Genomic DNA, 21528 nt, shown 5'->3' with positions numbered 1-21528 from the left:
AGCAGCTTACATCCGCATATTGCCCCCAACAATCTGGATCCTCAGAGGGATGGAAAGCGGAGTCAACCTTGAGCCAATCAGAATTGAACTGCTGGCAGTGGGTAGAGTTAGCCTGCAATGCTGCATTCTAACCACTGCGACACTGTGGCTGAGATGGCCACGTCTAAATCACTATAATCACTTTTCATCTTTGCAGATATCAGTTTTTATGGGGGGAGAAATGCATATTGTAGCTTAGATTCCAATGTGTTTCCTTAAGAACCATATTTCCCTTTTGTCAGGGATGCACTAACCCGTTTTCCCACTCCCCACATTTTCTCATTTTCCCAAACATACATGTTGCTGCAGCTTTACAATTACAACTGTTTCTAATTCAGTTCTGACCGCTATGTACCCAGGCAGTTTATCCCTTTAACTTACTGATGTACCATGTTCTCTAATCAACAAAACACTGCATCCTCTCACTGCTTCCAAGCCTAAGCAAATTATTCTGTGCCCCCTCCCCATTCCTAAGCATAAGATGAATCATTTATGGATGTTTATTTTGCAAGATTCTGAGTTTGCTTATTTATTTTATTTTATTTGATTTATTTGATTTGTCAGTCGCTTACAAGATACAGGTATAAGAATAAACATAGTTTTAATACATGAGATGGATACTTATAAGAAAAATAAAAAGAAACAATAGGACAGGGACGGTAGGCACATTGGTGCACTTATGCATGCCCCCTACAGACCTCTTAGGAAAGGGGTGAGGCCAATAGGAGACAGTCTAAGGTTAACGTTTTTGGGGTTTGGGGAAGACACCACAGAGTCAGGTAGAGTATTCCAGACATTGACCCCGCTGTTGCTGAAGTCGTATTTCCTGCAATCAAGTTTGGTGCAGTTAAAAAGATTTGGTATAAAATGGAAAGAAACATTCCTGCTTAAAATTTCCAAATGTCAGTTCTTTTCAGTCTACTGGGATGGGGAATTTTTTCCAACTGGAAATTCTGGGATTGAGGTGTAGGGTCTTTCCCTGAATGCTCTCTCAATGGGGAAAAAACTGATTCATAAATTAGCTACTCAGAGTAAATGACATCCTCAGAATATTCTTTGGTTTTGTTTTCCTTCTGTAGCCATGAAGCCTTCTTGTTTTTTCAAGAATGCTTATATAAAATTCCTGAACAAAAAGCCTGACTTCCTATTATCTAATCTTCTTATAACAAGTAATAAAATAATCAGGAAATATTAATGTAGTGTCATGTGGTGCATATCGAAAGTGTTTCCTCCTATCTCAGCTGTTTGGGCAATTAAAATCTCATACCTCCCACGGAGATGATGGCGTTGAAGCACAGATCCCGAAAAGGGAGGTGTAGGTTATCACAGATCATTACTTCACAGCCTTTATTTCTTGCAATCTCGATTAAGGGGCCACAGTAATCGCATCCAAGATTATATACCAGGTGGTTGACATCAAGATATTTTCCAGTCCCACAACCTTAAGCCGAACAAGAAAGAATTTTTATGTGAGATTGTTTGTCATCATTTGTGAAAATTCTTTTTATATACAAGAAGAAACCAAGAAATCAGAAAGATGACCATGGCCAACCCAACACAGTCCTACTTAGCTCCCCTGAACTTCTTTAAACCTAATACATGGGCAGTTGTCCCAGGATATCTGCACTTTCATTTGAACTTCAGGAATAATGGTGGTAGGTTTTCTAACTTGGAGGGATGCTGAGAAAGAACTTAAGATATCCCTCCATGCTGGAAATAGACTGGAGTCTTGCCAATGAAGAGGAGGCCTGACAGAGATTCAACAATATAGGGTTGTTTTGGATTGGTTTCCATTATGAGATCTCCCTGTGTGCTCTGGGTGAAGAATGTAGGGTTCAAAAATGGACCCTCAACACAAAGGAAGAGGGATGTTCTGTGACTTCCACTTCTGCTCCTCAAGGAGAGGACATTCCTGTGTTTTTAGACAGTGTAGATCCTGTGTGGTCTAAAGTACACAGATAATAAGTTCATTTTCTGAGAGAGTTTGAACCATACGGAATAACATTCTGGCTATCTACATCTGAGGAGACCAAATAAGAAAAACTGGTCAACTAATAACTACTGGTCAAATGTAATTCAGAACAAGGAATTAGTTGGTTTTCTGATCGTTCTCCTCCCCACATCCCAAGCTGCCATTCTGCCTACGGGCTCCTCACACAGTTGTGATTCTCTTGTCATTTCTTTTCTCATTCAGAGAGACGGACAGCTTTATTTAAAAAGAAAAAACCCAGAACTTACCAATATCTGCAATCAGGCTGCCAGGCTTCTGTTCAAGTAAAAACTGCCGGACGCGAGGCCACGCTTTGCCTTGCAAGTCATTGAAATAAGAGGCGGTACTTTCATAGACCTGGTGGACATGCCGTTTTTCTAGCTGGGAGGCCTCGTGTTCCATTCTACAAGAAACCACAGGCTGAGTGAGGCACTGAAACAGCAACAAAATCTACGGATTATGATTAATTTCTAGAAACACGGGAATAATCAGGGTCAATCCATTATGTCAGGATGAACAACTTGAGGCCCCCAGGAATTGTGGTTTATGGTCCTCCCCAGAATGCAACTGATCCTTCTCTCTTTTTTTTTTCTCAAAGAGAATCTTAATTGGGCCAATTGCAATTTTCATCCCACCTACATCAACTACCTCTTGCAAATGAGCTGCTCTAACTTGTCCCATTCCAGTCCTGATTTGTCAGTATACCAGAGTATGGAGAGGGCTTTGGAAAAAAAAAAAACTGGAACGAAGGAGAAACTTCCTAACAGTGAGCTATGGGGGCTTGACCACTGGAGGTTTTTAAGAAGAGACTGGACAGCCACTTGTCTGAGATGGTATAGGTCTCCTGCTTGATCCGGGGGTTGGACTAGAAGACCTCTAAGGTCCCTCCCAGTTCTATTCTGACTGTAAACTGATTATATTATTATAGTTATATTGATACTATATCCTGTCTAGCCAGTCTAAATAAAACAGAGGGTGTCTTTTATAGCTTAGTTACCTTCAACAGCTGATAGTGGGGGTTCACTACAAATAAGACTCCTCTAAGCTTTCCTGTAAACCTCTGGAATGGTTCATAAAGAGCCATCCAAGTATCCTTTCCTCTGGAAATGTTTTCTTCTACTCCCTGGAACAAACTGCTCACATTGAATTCAAACCACTTTAGGGAATTGCCAGACAATGCCAAAAGGGCATTATATTTTCTTGGCTGGAAATTGAAACCAAAGTCTTCAGTCAAAGCCCAAAGTCAACACAAACTTTTTCTAAGGAATCTTCAATGGTTGATGTGGATGCCTGAATAAATTTCTGGATAAACAGGTAGCGTGTGATGCGCAATTCAATAGGTGTTGAAATAGAAAGCAGCCCTAGCTAGGCTATTTAGGAACCCCACATGCTTAAATAATAGTTTGCATTGCTAAAGGTTATGCAGAACCGGTCCACACATAGCACCAGGATCATCAGCCATTTTATTTGCAGCTTAAGGCAGTGTATGTGGACCTGGTTACCGTACCTTAAACTAAATTATGAATTCAACCACTAAAGCTCAATTAACACACCATTATTTTTAAATAAAAAACAAAACAAATCCAGGAGGTATCAATCAACATTTTAGACAAGGAAGAGAAGCTTGGAACTCCATCCTGAAAATAAGGTGGTTTAGTACCGAAGGACCAAACCAAAGAGAAAAGTTTACGTGACTCCTATGGCAGATTAACTTTCGATCAGCTTGGTCAAAGAGCACAGAAAAGGACGTTCCAAGTAGAATAACCAACATACTTTGAATATTTCTAAATTAACCAAGCCCGATTGATTGGGCCAGCTCCCATCTAGAAAATCTCTCTCTATGCCTCTCAGAGGGCATGGCAAGGATATTGGCTTTTGTCACAGAAAGGTTGGGCTCTGCTATGATGGGGCTCTTGTCATCTGGCATCAACCATGACATCAGCTGCAAAACAGTATCAGCAGTCTGCCCGAGGGCCACTGCAGCAGCAAGAAAACATAATTCGATCGATAAATTGATTTTCTGATTCCCGTCAGGGATGTGGAAAAAACAGAAGCCACCATCTGGCCATGGGAGGTGGGGGATGGAATCCAGATGAAGCATTCGGGATATGAGGATAATTGAATCTGGACTTGGTGTGCGTGGCAGCAACCTTTGCCAGGAGCCACTGCAGGAATTGGTCCAGCTGGGAAGTCAAAGAATGACTGTTGCCTTCTTTCTCTTTTTTTTCCCCACATATCCCTCAATCCCACACAACTTCTAGTTATTAGTATAAAAAAAAAAAATGAATTTCCAAAACTTCTGAGACACCTGCAATGATATTATACGTTTATACATTTATATGCATTTCATGCTCTTTTCAGAACAGTGTGCCCTGAATGTCAGGTTTAATCTTTTTCTAGCAATAAAATAAATATGTGCACACAGATTTGTAATTTCCCTGCTCACATACATACAACACACAGCAACTTTTCTCCATAGGGTATTTTTTTAAAAAAAAAACAGTGCAGGAAATCCTTTTTGGGGTTGGGCCTATAGAATTTTCAGCTTTCAAAATTTGTCACCTTTCCTATCAAGTTAAATCTACGCTGGGGAACTGCGAGCTTAATTCACCCGTTACACTACAATATTATTGGTTAGCAAAAGAAGAAGCAAAAGTTTGTTCCCAGGAGTAATTCAGTAGACCCTGCTTATTTCCTGCTCTTAGTCCACGTTTGTTCAAACATGGAGATGAATAGTTGTCAAGGGTAGAAGTCCCTGCCTAGCTGAGAGTCCTTTGGGATGAATCATAGGAAACTGGGTTTTAAACTAAATTTCAAGGGTCTTGTGTCAAAATGTTCCCAATACATTTTCACAAAAGTAAGAGTCCGAGATGAAGATCCGGGGATATGTACAACATAGCTTATCTTTTCCCAACCATAAGTCTGGCCTTCAGATTTAGATGGCTGAGTCTTTTCTCTTGAGGTATAGCAACTCTCCATACCTTCGAACCAGGGTCAATTTTTTTTCCTATAACGTCAAACCAATCTCTTCTTCTTTTCCCCTTTCCATGACAAAATCCCAAGAATGTGCATCAACCACTTCATTGCAGAACTATTTGTGCTAAACACCTGGGACAAAGTTTTCCTGATGGAAAGTTAGTCTTAACAAGAAAAGTCCACATTTTTTTCTCTTTTATATGAACTCAAGATTATTTTACTAGCCAGTCTACTTTCTATAGAAGCTTCTATAGTTTCTATAGAAGTCTCTGAAAAGTACCATTACATCAAGTCATCTAATGTCAAGCTTCAAAAGAGATGCTGTCACTTTTAAAGAACAAAGTCTGGTAAAAATCACGCAAGCACGTTCAGCTGCCTGTGATTCATTGACATACGATGGCTAAAAATAAAAAACTTCTTTAGCTATAAATTATCCATACATTCTTTGTACTATTTTTAATGCGTTAATTTTCAAAATTCAGTTGACTACATTTAATTCAACATGGTTGTGTGTATGTGTATTTGATAACAGAAAATTTAAGCAGTCATTAAATACCTTCTGATAATTTGAAAAATCAAGTGAATTTCAAAAGCCAGGGAAGAAACTTCCCTTAATTCAGTTAACATTTTCAAATCAAGATTGCTGTGCAAATATTAGTAGAAGGTACTAGAAGCAAAACCAATCTTCCTTGGGTTGGGATGGTGTGTGTGTGTGTGTGAGAGAGAGAGAGAGAGAGAGAGAGAAAGAGAGACAGACAGACAGACAGACAGACAGACAGACAGACACTTAAGTCTGGGATTGTCATTTCTGCTTACATATTCCACTCAGTTTATACCAAGCAGGGCACATTTATACCAAGCAAGGCAGAATTTCCGTAACAGTGTGGCAGCAACAGGAAAACAAGAATTGCTGTTATTACATGTTGCAATTCTGATACATCAAAAACTATACAGATTAATACATGATGAGATGAGCGTGGTTGATTTCAGAAGTAAATTGGAATCTCCAAATTCAAGGTCTTCTTCAACTTGCCTCTAGATCAGACATGATGTCCAAACCCATGGCTCACAGCCGCATGTAGCCCTGGACAAATAATAATGTGGCCCCATAGGATAATAAAAATTATAAAAATAAATAAATAAAGGAAGACTGTTTTTTTTTCCTATACATTAATACACACACACACACACGTTTACATGCAGTCCAAAACAATTCCTGTTCACTCAAAAGCGGCCCAGGCAAACCAAAAGATTGGACAGCCATGCTCCAGATTAATTAAATGACATGCTGGCCGGCATTGATAGGCTTGGTAGCATAAAACCACAGTGGTGAAGAACAGGCAGGGCACAACTAAGAGGAAGGTCCTTCATTAGACACTTCTGAAGGAAATAGTTGTGTGTTAGAATGTTAAGTGAAAATTGTTCAAAAACGTATTTATAGAGACTGACATGTATCAGATTAGTGATGCCTTATTCTATTCCAAGTGAGCTCATTCCAATTATTGACAAGCTGTCAGCCTTACCAGATAAACCAGATAGGAAACATGGTCGGGTAAGCTAATTCTACGTAATTGTAAAGCTACATTAACAGAGTCTTACAAGTTTGAAAGTACAGTTTTGCAGCCATCACCTTCACAGCTCAACAATGTAAGGAGCTGCTCTCCCTTAGCCTCTTGCTCTACCCACAATGCAGGTCTACGCTATGCTGTCTTTGATCTGACTATTCCGTGTCTTTTCACGCAAGTCCCCCATAGTCATTCCAACCTACAATTACACAAGCATGATTCAAATTAACAAATTAATGTCAGTTCTTTGCCCTTCATTAAATGATGTTTGCATTTTCTATAATAGGCCAAGCTCACTCTACTATAAAATAAGGCTGATTCCTTCCTTCCTTTCTTCCTTCCTTCCTTCCTTCCTTCCTTCCTTCCTTCTTATATAGAGAAGACTCCAGTCTCTCCAGAATAGTGAAGTGCTGCTGTCTTGAGGAAAAAACCCTATTCTGATCACTCTGCCAATGTTGATGTCACAGCAACGGTTTGAAGCATAAATTCAATTTTCCACACAGCATCCTCCCATCTCTAGCAAGTGTGATAGAATTCTGGGCCTTGAACAAAGTGAGTTCAGGAATAGAAATACAACTTGATCAGACCATTCCATTTTTGCTAGTCGTTCACTTTTTTAAAGCGTATATGACATGCCAAGGTTGTAGATTGAAACTGGTTCTCCACGAGCCACAAAAAAAAGTCTTTTTACCAAACATAAATTTGGAAATTGAGTAGAGGTTTTGTCAACAGACTAGAGGGGCATTTCATGAAGTTTAAAGGCAGCCCTTTCCCAACAAGTCCCTCAAATGTTTTGGAATTTTTGTAATTCTAAAACATGACCAATAGATATTTTGGTTGAAGATTACAGAGGATGAAGCCCAAATCCTTGGAAAAGCACCAAACTGGGGAAATTTGACCTAAACTTCCATTGAGATGATTAAGGCTGTGACATATTCTATATTATTAAACATGATGAACTGCTTTATTGATGGTATTTTATATAAAGCAACTATTACACTCTGTACTTTGAAGGTCAAGTAGCAATTATATTTTTTTATTAAAAGCAGCAAAAATAGTCTATACTTTTTTCCTTCCAAAATGTCATCCTCTTCACAGGATGTGATTTGTTTTTTGATTCTACCAGACTAATTAAAAGTGCATTTACTGCCATTTGGTTATCTTTCTTCTTTTTTAATGAGTTGATCTATTTTCTTTTGGATGTGATTCATCCTTTGAAGTATTCGTCACGACTTCCAAGCTGAGGGAGATTTCATTATATTACAAACCTTAAGATTATTTTAGGGGAGATGCAGTTGCAGACAAGTACAGATTTGGGATGAGTTACAGATAACTGAGGCTACAGGCTGTATTATTTTAATTACAGCTGCAGATGACAAGAAACATATCATTTTCTAAGTCTCTCCTATAATTAATTATTCTTGCATATCATTCTGGATATGATTATCTCCCAAAACTGTGCTGTCCCACTCGCTCTCTCGCTCTCTCACACACACACACGTAACTGTGGTTTAGTGGGTTTATTAATATTCCCCCACAACTCCCTTCACCCAAAATCCAGAACTGTCCCAATTAAGTCCAGCCACAAACAGACCAATACTAATCCACAGAGCAATGGCCAATAATTCCACAAGGCACTTGTAAGATTCCCAATCAAAATAAACCCACCAGGCAAAATTAAATCCACAATACAAGCGGGTTCATCAGGCAAGAGAAGCCCAAAGTTCCAAGAAAGATAAGTGCCAGGAGAATATCTTGGCTTCAAAACACATCGAATACTGAATTTGACAAGTTTCGAAGCATTAGAGTGCCGACATATGACTGTACTGGATACTGTGTGTTTATTATCATTTTGTAGTTGCTCTAAAATGAAACAACTATCCAGAAATTCAACCTGTTGCATAGATAGCTATAAGGTCAGGTTGATGGGTTAAAAATGGACTGAAATCCTGGTGGAATCTGAAGTACTCAATAGAAGCTCAAGTGTCATCAAGTTATAGTAGGACATACAATCAAGAGCCGTGATGTGCAGTGGTTAGAATGCAGCACTGCAGGCTAATTCTGCTGACTGCCAGCAGCTCGATTCTCATCAGCTCAAGATTGACTCAGCCTTCCATCTTTCCCAGGTCAGTAAAATGAGATGCCGGATTGTTGAGGGCAATAGGCTGACCCTGTAAACTACTTAGAGAGAGCTGCAAAGCACTGTGAAGCGGTATATAAATCTTAAGTGCTATTGGGATAGCTACTAACAAAAAGAGTGTGCCAGGTAGTAGGACATCTTATCAGGATCAAAAATAAACGGGGCCAGACTGGTTAGTATTAGAATGGGAGGCCAGAAGGGAAGTAGATTAAACTTATATACTGGTCCCAAGAAAACGGACTGGATTTATCTTTGGAGCCACCTGAGCTCTAAGAGATTTAGGGACAAACCCCAAAACAGCCTATTCTGAAGCATGGAGGAGTTGGGAAATAGAAAGCTGAAGTCAAACATGCTTGGAAGACTCCAGGTTAAACAAGGTGAATATCTTACCACTCTCTGCAATTCCTCTGGGGTTCATTTCCAGAAGAGTGCATAAGCAATCATTGGAAAAGTACTGCTGATTTTCATGCAAAGCTTTTTGCATAATGCTTGTGTGCATCAGTAGCCTCCTACTTCTGTAAATATCTATTCTAAAATCCTAAAGATGTGCATATTTAAACAGTTTTCCATCACCGCCAAGCAGAGTCGGCATAATGAATGCTTAGGCAGAATGTTATCCTGTGAACGTTTATCCCTTATAGAACAGTACTCATCTTTTTCTGCTTATCTCTTTCTTTGTAAACCATAAAAGAACAAATGACCTAATTTGGCAGGATACTCTCTGTTCCTGCAAAACAGAAGAGCTCTTTTGTCTTCGGCTGGTTCATACATTTCTGTTACATAATGCCAAAAGCAAGCAAAAAAAAAAAAAAGGAAATAATTGGACAGAAGAATTCTTTTCAGCAGATTCTATGCCACTGAAAAACAACATTCTAAATACTTTGGGTCTCATATTTAAACGTGTTAATTTTCATGCAATACAAGGGCTAGTATCTAAAGGGTTTGGTGATCAATTCAGTGGGCAAAATACTGGAAATAATGAGTAGGCTTCCTTCAGGACAATTGGAGAAAAAAAACTGGTTTCCAGTAGCAAAATGGGAAGCAACAACTGGAATCAGTTACCTTTTCTAAAGAGACAGGGAAGAAAGGTAGCTATAAAATTCGTTGATAATCAAGAATAATCTCTAAACCTTCAGAACTTCATGTAACAAGGGAGGAAGTTTTACAAAAATCATCATATAGGGCCAATAATTGGACAGGAGTTGTGCACCTGACTTCCAGGTTCCTTCATTCTAATTCCAGTTAAAAGGATGAAACTGGAACTGATGTATAAGGTACATTCCAGCAGCCTTGAAAAGATGCTGTCCAGCTGAAAAAATGCTGGGTTAATTAAACAAATATACTGAGCCAGTTTAGGGTAATGATTAAGGTGACAGGCTAGAAACCAGGGGATTGTGTGTGCCGAATCCATCTTAGGCACAAAGCCAGCTGGGTGATCTAGGACCAGTTACTGTCTCTCAGCACGCAGAAGGAAATGGCAAATCTGAAAAACCTTGCCAAGAAAACGGCAGGGACTTGTCCTGGCAAATTGCCAGGAATCAAGACTGATTCTCAAAGGCATCCAGGCATTTTTTTTAAAAAAAAAGGTGAACACAAGCATTGGACTGGAATGGACTTATGTACTTTACCAACTGTCCCAAATTTGCCATCCCTTAGCACAACAAACAGCACTTTAAAAAAAAACCCAAGGTATCTGTCAGCCTAGGCTTTTGTGGATTATGATCTAATTCTTCCAGTTTTACATTGCCAGAGCATATAATGTCTCATGGGAAGGAGAGAAAAGAACTGTAAACAATGTGATGGGAAGAAAAAAAAAAGGCAGAGAAAAGCCAGACGGTGGCACTTATTATTAAAGGGCCATGGGCTAATATATTTTGTAGTTTTTGGCTAATATATTTTGTAGTTTTTGGCTAATATATTTTGTAGTTTTTAGCTAATCTATTTTGTAGTTTTGGCTAATATATTTGTAGTTTTTGGCTAATATATTTTGTAGTTTTGGCTAATATATTTTGTAGTTTTTGGCTAATATATTTTGTAGTTTTTAGCTAATATTTTGTAGTTTTGGCTAATATATTTGTAGTTTTTGTAGTTTTGCTAATAATTTGTAGCTATATTTGTAGTTTTGGCTATATATATATATTTTTAGTTTTGGCTAATATATTTGTAGTTTTTAATATATTTTGTAGTTTTTAATATAGTTTTGTAGTTTTTATTTTGTAGCTATATATGGCTAATATATTTGTGTTTAATATTTTGTATAAATTTTGTAGTTTTGTATCTATTGTTTTAATATCTTTGTAGTTTTGGTTAATCTATTTTGTGGTTTTTGGCTAATATATTTTGTAGTTTTTAGCTAATCTATTTTGTAGTTTTGGCTAATATATTTTATAGTTTTTGGCTAATATCTTTTGTAGTTTTGGGCTAATATCTTTTGTAGTTTTGGCTAATATCTCTTATAGTTTTGGCTAATATATTTTGGGTTTTTTGGCTAAAGGAGAGAGTCTCCCTTTTCCGGGGTAAAAACTGAGTGTGTAAGGCTAAAAGGGAAGCTATTCAAGAACAGGTATACAAGGATCTGCATTTATGGTTTACAGCTTCACCTTTTCCATTCTGAAGTAATATCTATATATGGATTTTAGCATTGTTCAGGAAGCAAGCTCCGTTTCATCCATTACTGTCATGGATGGCCAAAGAAATCAACTTGTAAAGAAACTGGCAATTTTGCAAAGACCACAAAGGGAAGTTTTCCCAAGCCAGCCCATAATCCTGAAGGTACACAACAAACAAGAGAGCAGCAAATGTCTCTAAACTAAAAGGATGCTGAAAAAGCTTCTTTAAAGAACCAAGCTGCCTTAAAAATAAGAATTCCACCCCAAACCAAGATCAGAGCTATTTCAAGATTTTGGCAAACTTGCAAAACAACCCGTCCAGATCAAAGGACAAAAGACAAGGGAAGATGCCAGGCATCAATAAAGAGAGGGTTTTTTTTTCCTTCCCCATTTCCAAAAACCAGAGAGCCGGTGGAAGAATGAATGAATGAAAAACCAAGAGGAAGTAGTTGTTCCAGGATCAAATTTAAATGGATCGGATTTAGTAAACAAGGCAAGGAAAGCGATAAAAACTTTCCGGGCAATAATCGGAATTATTTTAGAATAGAATTCTTTATTGACCAAGTGTGACTGGACACACAAGGAATTTGTCGTGGTGCAAATGCTCTCATCAAAGAAAAGATACATTTGTCAAGAGTCAAGAATCATAAGGTACAACGCTTAATGATAGTCATTGGGTACAATAAGCAATCAAATCATATTAGGAGTCAATAAATAGAGTAGAGTAAAGTACAGTAGAATAGAATGGAATAGAATAGAATAGAATAGAATAGAATAGAATAGAATAGAATAGAATAGAATAGAAATTAATGGGACAAGATAGAATAGAATAGAATAGAATAGAATAGAATAGAATAGAATAGAATAGAATAGAATAGAATAGAATTGAATTGAATAGAATTGAAATTAATGGGATAGGATAGGACAGGACAGGACAGGACAGAACAGAATAGAATAAGAGGTAGATAAGATGAATAGAATAGAATAGAATAGAATAGAATTTAATGGGATAGGATAGGACAAGATAGGACAGAATAGAATAGTAATTAATGGGATAGGATAGGACAGCACAGGACAGGACAGAACAGAATAGAAATTAATGGGATAGGATAGGATAGGACAGGACAGGACAGGACAGAACAGAATAGAATAAGAGGTAGATAGAATAGAATAGAATAGAATAGAATAGAATAGAATAGAATAGAATAGAATAGAATAGAATAGAATGGGATAGGATAGGATAGGACAAGATAGGACAAAATAGAATAGAAATTAGTGGGATAGGATAGGACAGAATAGAATAGAAATTAGTGGGATAGGATAGGACAGAATAGAATAGAAATTAGTGGGATAGGATAGGACAGAATAGAATAGAAATTAGTGGGATAGGATAGGACAGAATAGAATAGAAATTAGTGGGATAGGATAGGACAGAATAGAATAGAAATTAGTGGGATAGGATAGGACAGAATAGAATAGAAATTAGTGGGATAGGATAGGACAGAATAGAATAGAAATTAGTGGGATAGGATAGGACAGAATAGAATAGAAATTAGTGGGATAGGATAGGATAGGACAGAATAGAAATTAATGGGATAGGATAGAATAGAATAGAATAGAATAGAATAGAATAGAAATTAATGGGATAGGATAGGATAGGACAGGACAGAAATTAATGGGATAGGATAGGATAGGACAGAATAGAATAGAAATTAATAGGATAGGACAGGACAGGACAGAAATTAATGGGATAGGATAGGATAGGAGAGGACAGGACAGAACAGGACAGAACAGAATAGAAATTAATGGGATAAGATAGGACAGGACAAAACAGAACAGAACAGAACAGAACAGAATAGAATAGAACTGAATTCTTTATTGGCCAAGTGTGATTGGACACACAAGGAATTGGTCTTGGTGCAAATGCTCTCAGTTTACATAAAAAGAAATGATGCATTTGCCAAGAGCCAAGAACCACCAGGTACAACACTTCATGATAGAATAGAATAGAACAGAACAGAATAGAATAGAAATTAATGGGATAGGATAGGACAGGACAGTCATAACCAACAATCAAATCCTACGAGGAAACGGTCCATCTTAGCGCTTTCGCTGAGCCCAGCCTATGATGCGGAATAGAAATAGAGGGACGGAGAAGTAGGGAAGCCCGAGAAAGAAATAGTCCTTCTCAGACTCTTTCCGCAGCCTGAATCCCAAGACCGCCCCCCCCCCTCCCCCCCAACCAGGAATCAGGAAGCTTTACTTCAGCAAGGGTGCTTTGGGGAGGAAAGAAAAAGGCTCCCGTACCCATAAGGCGCAGCCAGTCCACCCTTCCCAAAAGAGATCGAGCCATACGAGAGGGGGGAGGGACTGGTTACCGTAAACCTCCTAGCAAACCCGCAACCGGCGTGGGTAAGTAGCATGGCTGCGGGGGTGGGGGGTGGAAAGAGAACACAAGCGTTTTTTCCCCCTTTACCTGCACCGGCCAGTAGGAGGCAGGGCAGAGCCCGCCTCATCCGCCCCTCGGGCACCGCCAGTCGCCCGTTGCCGGCCGCCGCCGCCGCCGCTGCCGCATCCCGCCTGGGGAGAAGGAGGAGGAGGAGGAGGAGGAGGCAGTGCCGGGAGCGCAGCGGTGAGCGGGGTTGGTGGGGCGCGGTTTGCCGTCTCACAGCCGGGTTCGACCGCGGACCGCTTTTCTTCCTCTCGGCTTCCCGGCGACGGCGGCGGCGGCTGAGGCGAAAAGAGCGGGGCAGGGGGGGCGGCTTCGGCGGCGATGCCGGCAGGGGACCGAAAGGAGGTTCACACACGAGCGCGCACGCGCGTGGGCGCGCAAGCCAAAGAGAGAGCAAAGTGGCGGTTGGGGAGAGCGGGGGAGGGGAGGGTTGCAGGGAGCGAGCGAGCGCGCGCGCTTTCTTTCTCCCCCCGCCTCCCTCCGCCCGGCGTTTGGCTCGGGCGAGAAAAACGGTCGCGCGCACGCGCGCGCCGAGCGTCGGGAAGGTCTCGGCCGGCCCGAGGGGAGCCGGGAGCCCCCGCGTGACAGAAACGGGAAGGGGGGACGGTTCGGAATTCCCTGAAGAAACCCGAGAGAGAGAGAGGGTGGGGTGGGGTGGGGGACCGGGAGAAAGGTCTCCCCTCCATAACTTTCGTAAAGGTGCAACTTCGGGACTTGGAAACCTGCGGGGTTCACACGTGTTGCCTGCTTGGAGAGATGCAAGGCTTGGAAGGGGTGTGTGTGTGGAAAGTCCCTCAAAAGACCCAGGAGAGAGGGGCAGCCTCCCTTAAGCCCGGCTGCTGGCGCCTCCCGGCTTCCGAGTAAACCTCGCCCTGGACTGGTTCATTTAGCGACCATTCAAAGGGACTTGCGCAAAAAAGTGACTTATTGACTGTGGTTTTTTTTCTCACTTAGGACCACTGCAGCATCGCCCTGGTGATTGGGGGGGGGGGGAGATCCCAATTCGGATGCTTGGCAACTGATTCATATTGATGATGACTTAATGGCGGTTTGTTTAGTGACGTTCAAAGTTGGAAAAAGTGGACTTCTGTTCAAAGTTGAAAAAAAAGGGACTTTTACACTTAATGACCGTCGCAGCATCCCCGGGGTCAGGTGATCAAAATTCAGATGCTTGGCAACTGACTCATACTTACGACGGCTGCAGTGTCCCAGATGTCATGTGATCCCCTTTGGCAACCTTGTGACAAGCGAAGTCAACGCGGAAGCCAGTGTCGTTTTTAACAACCATGTGACTCACTTAACAACTGGGGTGATTCACTCAACAACTGGGTGGTAAAAGATCGTAATGTGGGGCAAAAATTCCCTTCTGTCTCACCGAACAACATAAATTTGGGGCTCAATTGTGGTCATAGGTCAAGGACTACCTGTATGGTAAAAAAAAAAAAATCGAGTTGGCAGCCATGGTGGGACAATTGAAGTTTTGTTCATTTTTATGGGTGCCGTAGGTAAGTCCTTGACTTGAGCCCAAAATGTTGTTAAGTGAGACAGTTGTTAAGTGAGTTTTGCCCCATTTTACAACCTCCCTTGCCACAGTTGTTTAGTAAATCATTGCAGTTGATAAGTTACTAACCCATGAATGTGGGCTTCCCCGTTGACTTTGCTTGTCAGAAGGTTGCAAAAGTTGATCAGATGACCTTGGGACGCAGCAACGGTCATAAGTGTGAATCAGTTGCCAAGCATCTGAATTTTTATCACATGTTCACAGGGATACTCCAAAGGTCGTAAGTGTGAAAAATGGCCGCCAGTCACATTTTCCAGTGCTGAACAGTCACTGAACGAACTGTTGAAATTCAAAATCACCCGTACAGGTAAAAAAAAAAAAAGCAAGCAAGCTCAGAGGCGTCTTCACTTTTTTTATCATATTCTGTGGACATCGGTGGATACCTATTGGTTTCTGAGTAGCAATAAGAAGGTGGTTCTTCCTTGCCTTCCATAGATTTCCTGGTGGTGGTTCATCCTATGACGTCTGACTCCCGGGAGCTTTTTCAAGATGAACTGGGAGCTGCCAAACATTACTGTCCAGTTCAGAGTTCAGCCCAAAACAATACAATGTAATCCAAGATCAAATTAAAACATTGCATGTCCCCTCAAAACAGTAAATAGGACACAGTAAACGTCCCTCGCATTGTGGGGGTGGGGAAAGTAGCAGAAGGAAGGACTATTATGCATGTTTCCCCCTCTGAGTTACAAAGCAATCTGGAATTAAGGAGAAACTTTCTAACGGGGAGGACAATTAACCAGCGGAATAGCTTGCCTTCAGAAATCATGGGCGTGCCATCGGTGGAGGTTTTTAAGAAGAGACTAGATAGCCATGTATCTGAAATAGTATAAGTTCTCTTGTTTGAGCAGGGGGCTGGACTAGAACAGTGGTCGCCAACCAGTGGGCCGGGGGCCACTGGTGGTCCGCGAGAAAATGTTGGCGGTCCGCAGAGAAATGTCACCCCTAAAGCAATGCTTCTTTCTGCTTCTTCCTTCTTTTGCTTTTGGCTGCACACAAGGAAAGCAGCAAAAGTCTTTCTTTCTTTTCCCCAAACCAGAAATGAGTCTTTGGGACTTTGCAGGGCCTCCTGCTCCAAGAGGTTGCGTCGGAGCGACAAATCTCACAAAGACTCAATTTTAGGGGAGTTTGGGGGAAGAGAAAGAAAGACTTCTGCTGCTTCTGCTGCTCTCCTTGCACGAAGCCAAAAGTCTCTCTCGCTCCCCTCCCCCCCCCCCCGAGAACGGAGCTGGAGACGGTATCCTGTGATCCTAAATAAAGAATGATCGATCGGTAGGAAAACGGGGTGGGGAATTTTCCCAGGGTCTCTGGTCTGCGGGATTTAAAATTATGAATCTGGTGGTCCCTGAGGTCCAAATTCTGTTCTCTTGTAATAAAGGGAGGATGAAAAATCTGATCAACAAAAATTTAGCGCAAGGTTAAAAAAAACAGTAACATGTTAGTCAGAATTTCCTGGCTCTCCCCCATTCTTTTAGTTTTGCAACGTGGCCTTATACCTAGGGATGGTTTGATCCAGATTAATTTCATTTACGCCGGCAAAAAGGACTGAAAACAGCGCATGAAAGGCTGAAGCGCCCCCAAGGAGCGGTTGCGGAGAGTGTGGAGAGGAAAGAATGAACTTCATTGCGGAAGGAAAAAAAAGGTGGAGGGAAAAAAGCAGTGAGAGATTTGTGCTAATCCCTCTGCTTTTTCAGCTGAATTGCTCGTATTGCCTTGGACTTTCTCAATAGGAAAATCTTTCCTTCTCTTCAACTGTGAAACTGATGTAGATTTTTTTTAAAACATTCAGTCAAAAGCAAAGCATCCACTTACAAAAGTCTCTTTTGTAGTCCTCAACTTACAAAAGTTCATTTAGTGACTGTTCGAAGTTACAACCCGACTACAAAAAGTAACTTACGACCGTTTTTCACGTTTATGACCGCTGCCGGTTCTCCATGGTCACGTGGTCAAAATTCAGACGCTTGGCAACTGACTCCTCTTTAGGACAGTTGCGGTGTCTCTGGATTATGTGATCGCCTTTTGCCATCTTCTGACAAGCAAAGTCCATGGGGAAGTCAGATTAACAACAGTGTCACCGACTTAACAGCTGCACTGATTCACTTAACAATGGAGACATGAAGAGTCGTAAAAAAATGGGGCAAAATTCACTTAACCCCTGTCTTGCGTAGCGACCAAAAGGTTGGGCTCAGTTGTGGTTGTCAATTGACGACTCCCTGTATATGCTTGGAATATAATCACATAGTGCCCGTGTGTGTAATTATTTGCATATACACCCAGATGATTTCATTGGCAGTTGCTGGGAAGCATAAGCAGGCGACTGTTGCTGTTGTGTTCATAGCTGATGTTGGCTTTCTTTCAAGCACATAGTTGGCTGCTATAGGAACAGAATGTTGGACTCCGTAGGTTTGCTTTCGTATAGAGGAAGTACAAAGTTTGCTTCTTACAGTAATGGGTCTCATTGGATTAGACAGATGAGACAGGACAGAACAATGGTCTGAATTCTGGGACAGAAAGGAGATGGAGTCACCAACAGTTCAATATCCTCTCCAGAATTCCCTTTGGGCTCCTACTATTTTGCTATTCTGAGCAAGCCCCAGCAAAGAAAAGGAGTCATAAACCTAGTGCACAATAAAAGCAAATAGCTCATATGTTACCATCCAGGCTGCTCCTAGATGCCATAGTTTCGTGATCATTCAGCTAATATTTAACAAGGTTGTTGATGCCAAGCAAGTGGGCACAATGAATGGTTCATTTGTAAACAGCAGACCTAGAAACAAGTTCATGAATTGTTGGAGCTTGCTCGATATTTCATAATGGGTTTTGAAAGAATGTGGGCAGAAGAAGAGGGACTACGCAGTGCCAAGGTCAAGAAAACTCTGCCTGTTTTTAGATGTATCACCTTTTTTGACCATACCCTGCAGATACTTCCATCCATGTTGAACAGACAGATCTCCAACAAGCTCCTTCTCATGGTCTGCCCCGACTTTCAGTTAAGTAAGAGTTGAATCCTCATCTCTACCTGCTGTAACCTCTGAGATTAACAAAGAGAAGCAATTGCTGTGGGAACACAGTATTGGTACTTGCAGGGTTAGTGACTTGACTGTAGGGCCAACACAGTACTTTGCAGGTGTACATATACACAGGTGCCTGAGAAGCAACATGGCTCCCTAAGCTCATTCATCATTTTGCAAATTATCCCTAGCAGAGAAATATGTATAGGAAAGTCAAAGTTGACATCCAACGGTTATATCTTGCATCCAAATTATTCCTTGGTGATGACGGGATGCAATTTGTCACTGCTTTCCAAATACAAGTGTCTAATTTGAAGAATGTCTAATCTGAAGAAAGACTCCCCTTGTGAAGGTATTTCCCGAAATCTCAATTCGTGTCTTGCTATATCGCTCCTACTGCAAAAGTGTCCAGTATACTTAATTACACAAATCTGATTGGGTTTCCGGGTCAGCCAGATCCATTTTATTTACAGCTGCTACTATCCAAGCAACATGATTTCTCTTAACCCGACTAGGGTTTCTTCTATCATTTCTAAAACACATCACATGTATTTTAATTTAATGTATTTTAAAATGTAATTATTGGGGTTTCGTGTTGCTTCACACTTTATTTTCTTTATTTTTGAGGTGGTTGGTCTATGGCTATAATAAAAAGTCAGGTTCCATTGTTTTCTACTAGGCCAGGATATAGTTTTTAATCTCCCAGTGTAGCCTACAGATCAGAGGACATTACCTAATAAGCTGACTAGCTTTTTCAAGATCAACCCTCTTGCTAGTTGCTATTACCTACTTTGATAACCTTGTGAGCAAGTGTCAGCTTGCACCAGAGCATAGCAATAGCACCAGAGATGGTGTTCAGCGAGTTCTGACCAGTTCTGGAGAACCGGTAGTGGAAATTTTGAGTGGTTCGGAGAACTGGCAAATACCACCTCTGACTGGAGATTTGACAGTATCTGCCACGCCCACCAAGCCACACCTACAAAACCGGTAGTAAGATTGCTTGAATCCCGCCACTGAATAGCGCTTAAGACTTGTATATCACCTCGCAGTGCTTTTTCAGCCCTCCCTAAGTGGTTTTACAGAGTCAGCCTCTTGCCCCCAACAATCTAGGTCCTCATTTTACACACCTCGAAAGGACGGAAGGCTGAGTCAACCTTGAGCCGGTGAACACTCGAATTGCCAAACTGCTGGCAGCCGGTAGTCAGCAGATGTACAAAAGGAGCTTGTGGATTAAAAATAAACTTCCGTTCTTAAATAAGATACAAGTGCCATTTCCCAGATACCCAAGGAACTGAAACCTATCCCCATTTTCTTACATAACAGAGGCACTGAAGAGATGTTAACAAGCTTCGTTTCCTGGGCTATAAATAATGCAAGGATGATTATAGCTATTGCCAGCATGCCTTTTTATGTACATGATTAAGAGCTCTTATTCATTTGACCTGCCTTTGGTTCGTTTCACAAAGAGCTAATCAGAATGCGAGAGGGTTTAGGATTATTTACGGTTTAACCTGTTAGGTGTCGGGCTGGAGGAGCTGTGCCTGGACTCCATAGTGTCCTGTGAGGCTAAGCTGGATGCAATCCAACCACCTGAGTGGAGAGGATGTTGCCTGTGTTGGAGGCCGCATTTCCCTTAAAGCAGAAATGAGGAAGTGGTGGCAGAACTGTGATTTCCAGCCGCTCCAGACAACACGGAAAAGGATGAGATGCAAGAATTCTCACTCGGCAGCCACATTTGGATGGAGAGCCTTTGCTGTTCTTTGTCGCCATCAGGGTCCTTTATTTATTACTTAAGGATTTAAATCCTGTTTTTTTCTTAAGGAACAAAATAGAGAGCGAGCCAGTTTGGTCTAGAAAGGCCAGAACAGTGATGGCAAACCTTTTTTTTGGTCCCTTGGGCCAGATTTAAGCACCCCGTGGGCCATATCTGGCCTGCGGGCCTTGAATTTTACACCCCTGATGTAGGGTTTCCTGTTTGTGCAGGGGGTTGGACTAGAAGATCTCCAAAGTCCCTTCCAACTCTGAAATTCTGCTGTTCTGTTCTTCTGTCACCTGGTAAGATAATGAAAAACAGTGAGCGAAGACATTCATTTCTTTTTCTTTTCTTTTTTTTGCCAAGCCACTGAACTCTCAGAGCAAGCTGTGTTGGGATTTACCAGAGGAAGAAGGCTATGGAGGAAACGTGTTGAGTCCAACATTTCCTAGAGTTCTGGCTCCAGTCCATTGTGTTGTATCCACTGTGGCTTTGAAAATAAAGTTAAAGGAAATTAAGTCATAGCTTCCAAACCATGTGTCTACTTTGGTCTACATTGTTAGGGCAGCTCCTGGGTTGGTGACTGAATATTCCACGATGATGAAACAGGGCTGCAAATTTTATCCTTTGAAGCTATTTTCTCTCCCTTATTCTGTTGGCACCGTATTCTTTCATTATAGGACTTGCAGAAAGTTAGAAACTCCGGAGTCAACGTGGAATTTTCTTCACACCATTTTCAAGGAATGCAAAAGTTGGTGTGATTTGTTCTCTCTTTTAACAGAATAGCAGAGTTGGAAGGGACATAGGAAACCCTAAATCATTTCAGACAAACGGTTGTCCAATCTCTTCTTAAAAACCCACGACTTCTGGAGGCAAGGTGTTCCACTGATTAATTTTACTTACTGTCAGGAAATTCTTCCTCATTGGTAGGTTGGTTCTCTCTCTGATTAGTTGACATCCATAGCTTCAGGTGCTTTGGAAAATAGCTTGACTCCCTCTTCTTTGTGGCAACCCCTGAGATATTGGAACACTGCTATCATGTCTCCCCTAGTCCTTCTTTTCATTAAAACTAGATGTACCCAGTTCTGTTCTGACCCAGGCTTCGTCAAACTTAATAAAACACAAACTGAATTTAAAAGGAAAACCTATTTTAATGCAACACTGGGAATTACTTGCATTCCCAGCCAAAACTCATTATACACCGTTCCTCCAGATAAGAGCATGCTTCTCAGTGCTGTAGAATTCTGCCAAAAAAACAGAAGTCCAACCAAGGCTAACATAAACCAACCCCAAATCCCAGAAAACCAACCAGAATATACAGAGCTTCAAGACGGACTCGAAAATTACTAAACTGCTTTGCTTCCTGCAAAGCTCTTCATCATTGAGGACTGACTTTTATCCCTTATGGGAGGGGTGGTCACCTCCCAGCCTTCCT

General features: G+C 41.1%; 1 protein-coding gene and 1 long non-coding RNA gene across 2 annotated transcripts in view; one reads left to right on the top strand and one right to left on the bottom strand.

The window, feature by feature from the left end:
• The window catches only part of TRMT9B (tRNA methyltransferase 9B (putative)), a 24649-nt gene extending 10385 nt beyond the window's left edge, over positions 1–14264 (bottom strand). Inside the window, exons 1-3 of the mRNA XM_087936657.1 lie at positions 13796–14264; positions 2278–2432; positions 1307–1480 (exon numbers count right to left, since the gene is read on the bottom strand). Of these exons, the coding sequence (XP_087792783.1) occupies positions 1307–1480; positions 2278–2431 (328 nt within the window). The 5' untranslated portion in view covers position 2432; positions 13796–14264. The remainder of the gene's footprint in view (positions 1–1306; positions 1481–2277; positions 2433–13795) is intronic.
• LOC148125491 (uncharacterized) lies at positions 13842–21528 on the top strand. Its single transcript, XR_015744176.1, has 3 exons — positions 13842–13951; positions 18251–18416; positions 20460–21528. It is a non-coding gene; the product is annotated as an uncharacterized LOC148125491 (long non-coding RNA).

The sequence above is a fragment of the Pseudonaja textilis genome, chromosome 6 (assembly GCF_049901715.1).
Source record: "Pseudonaja textilis isolate UNSWEBS1 chromosome 6, rPseTex1.2, whole genome shotgun sequence".
Taxonomy (NCBI): Eukaryota; Metazoa; Chordata; class Lepidosauria; order Squamata; family Elapidae; genus Pseudonaja; species Pseudonaja textilis.
The sequence above is the reverse complement of the archived record's forward strand: the minus strand, read 5'-3'. Positions and strand labels throughout refer to the sequence as shown.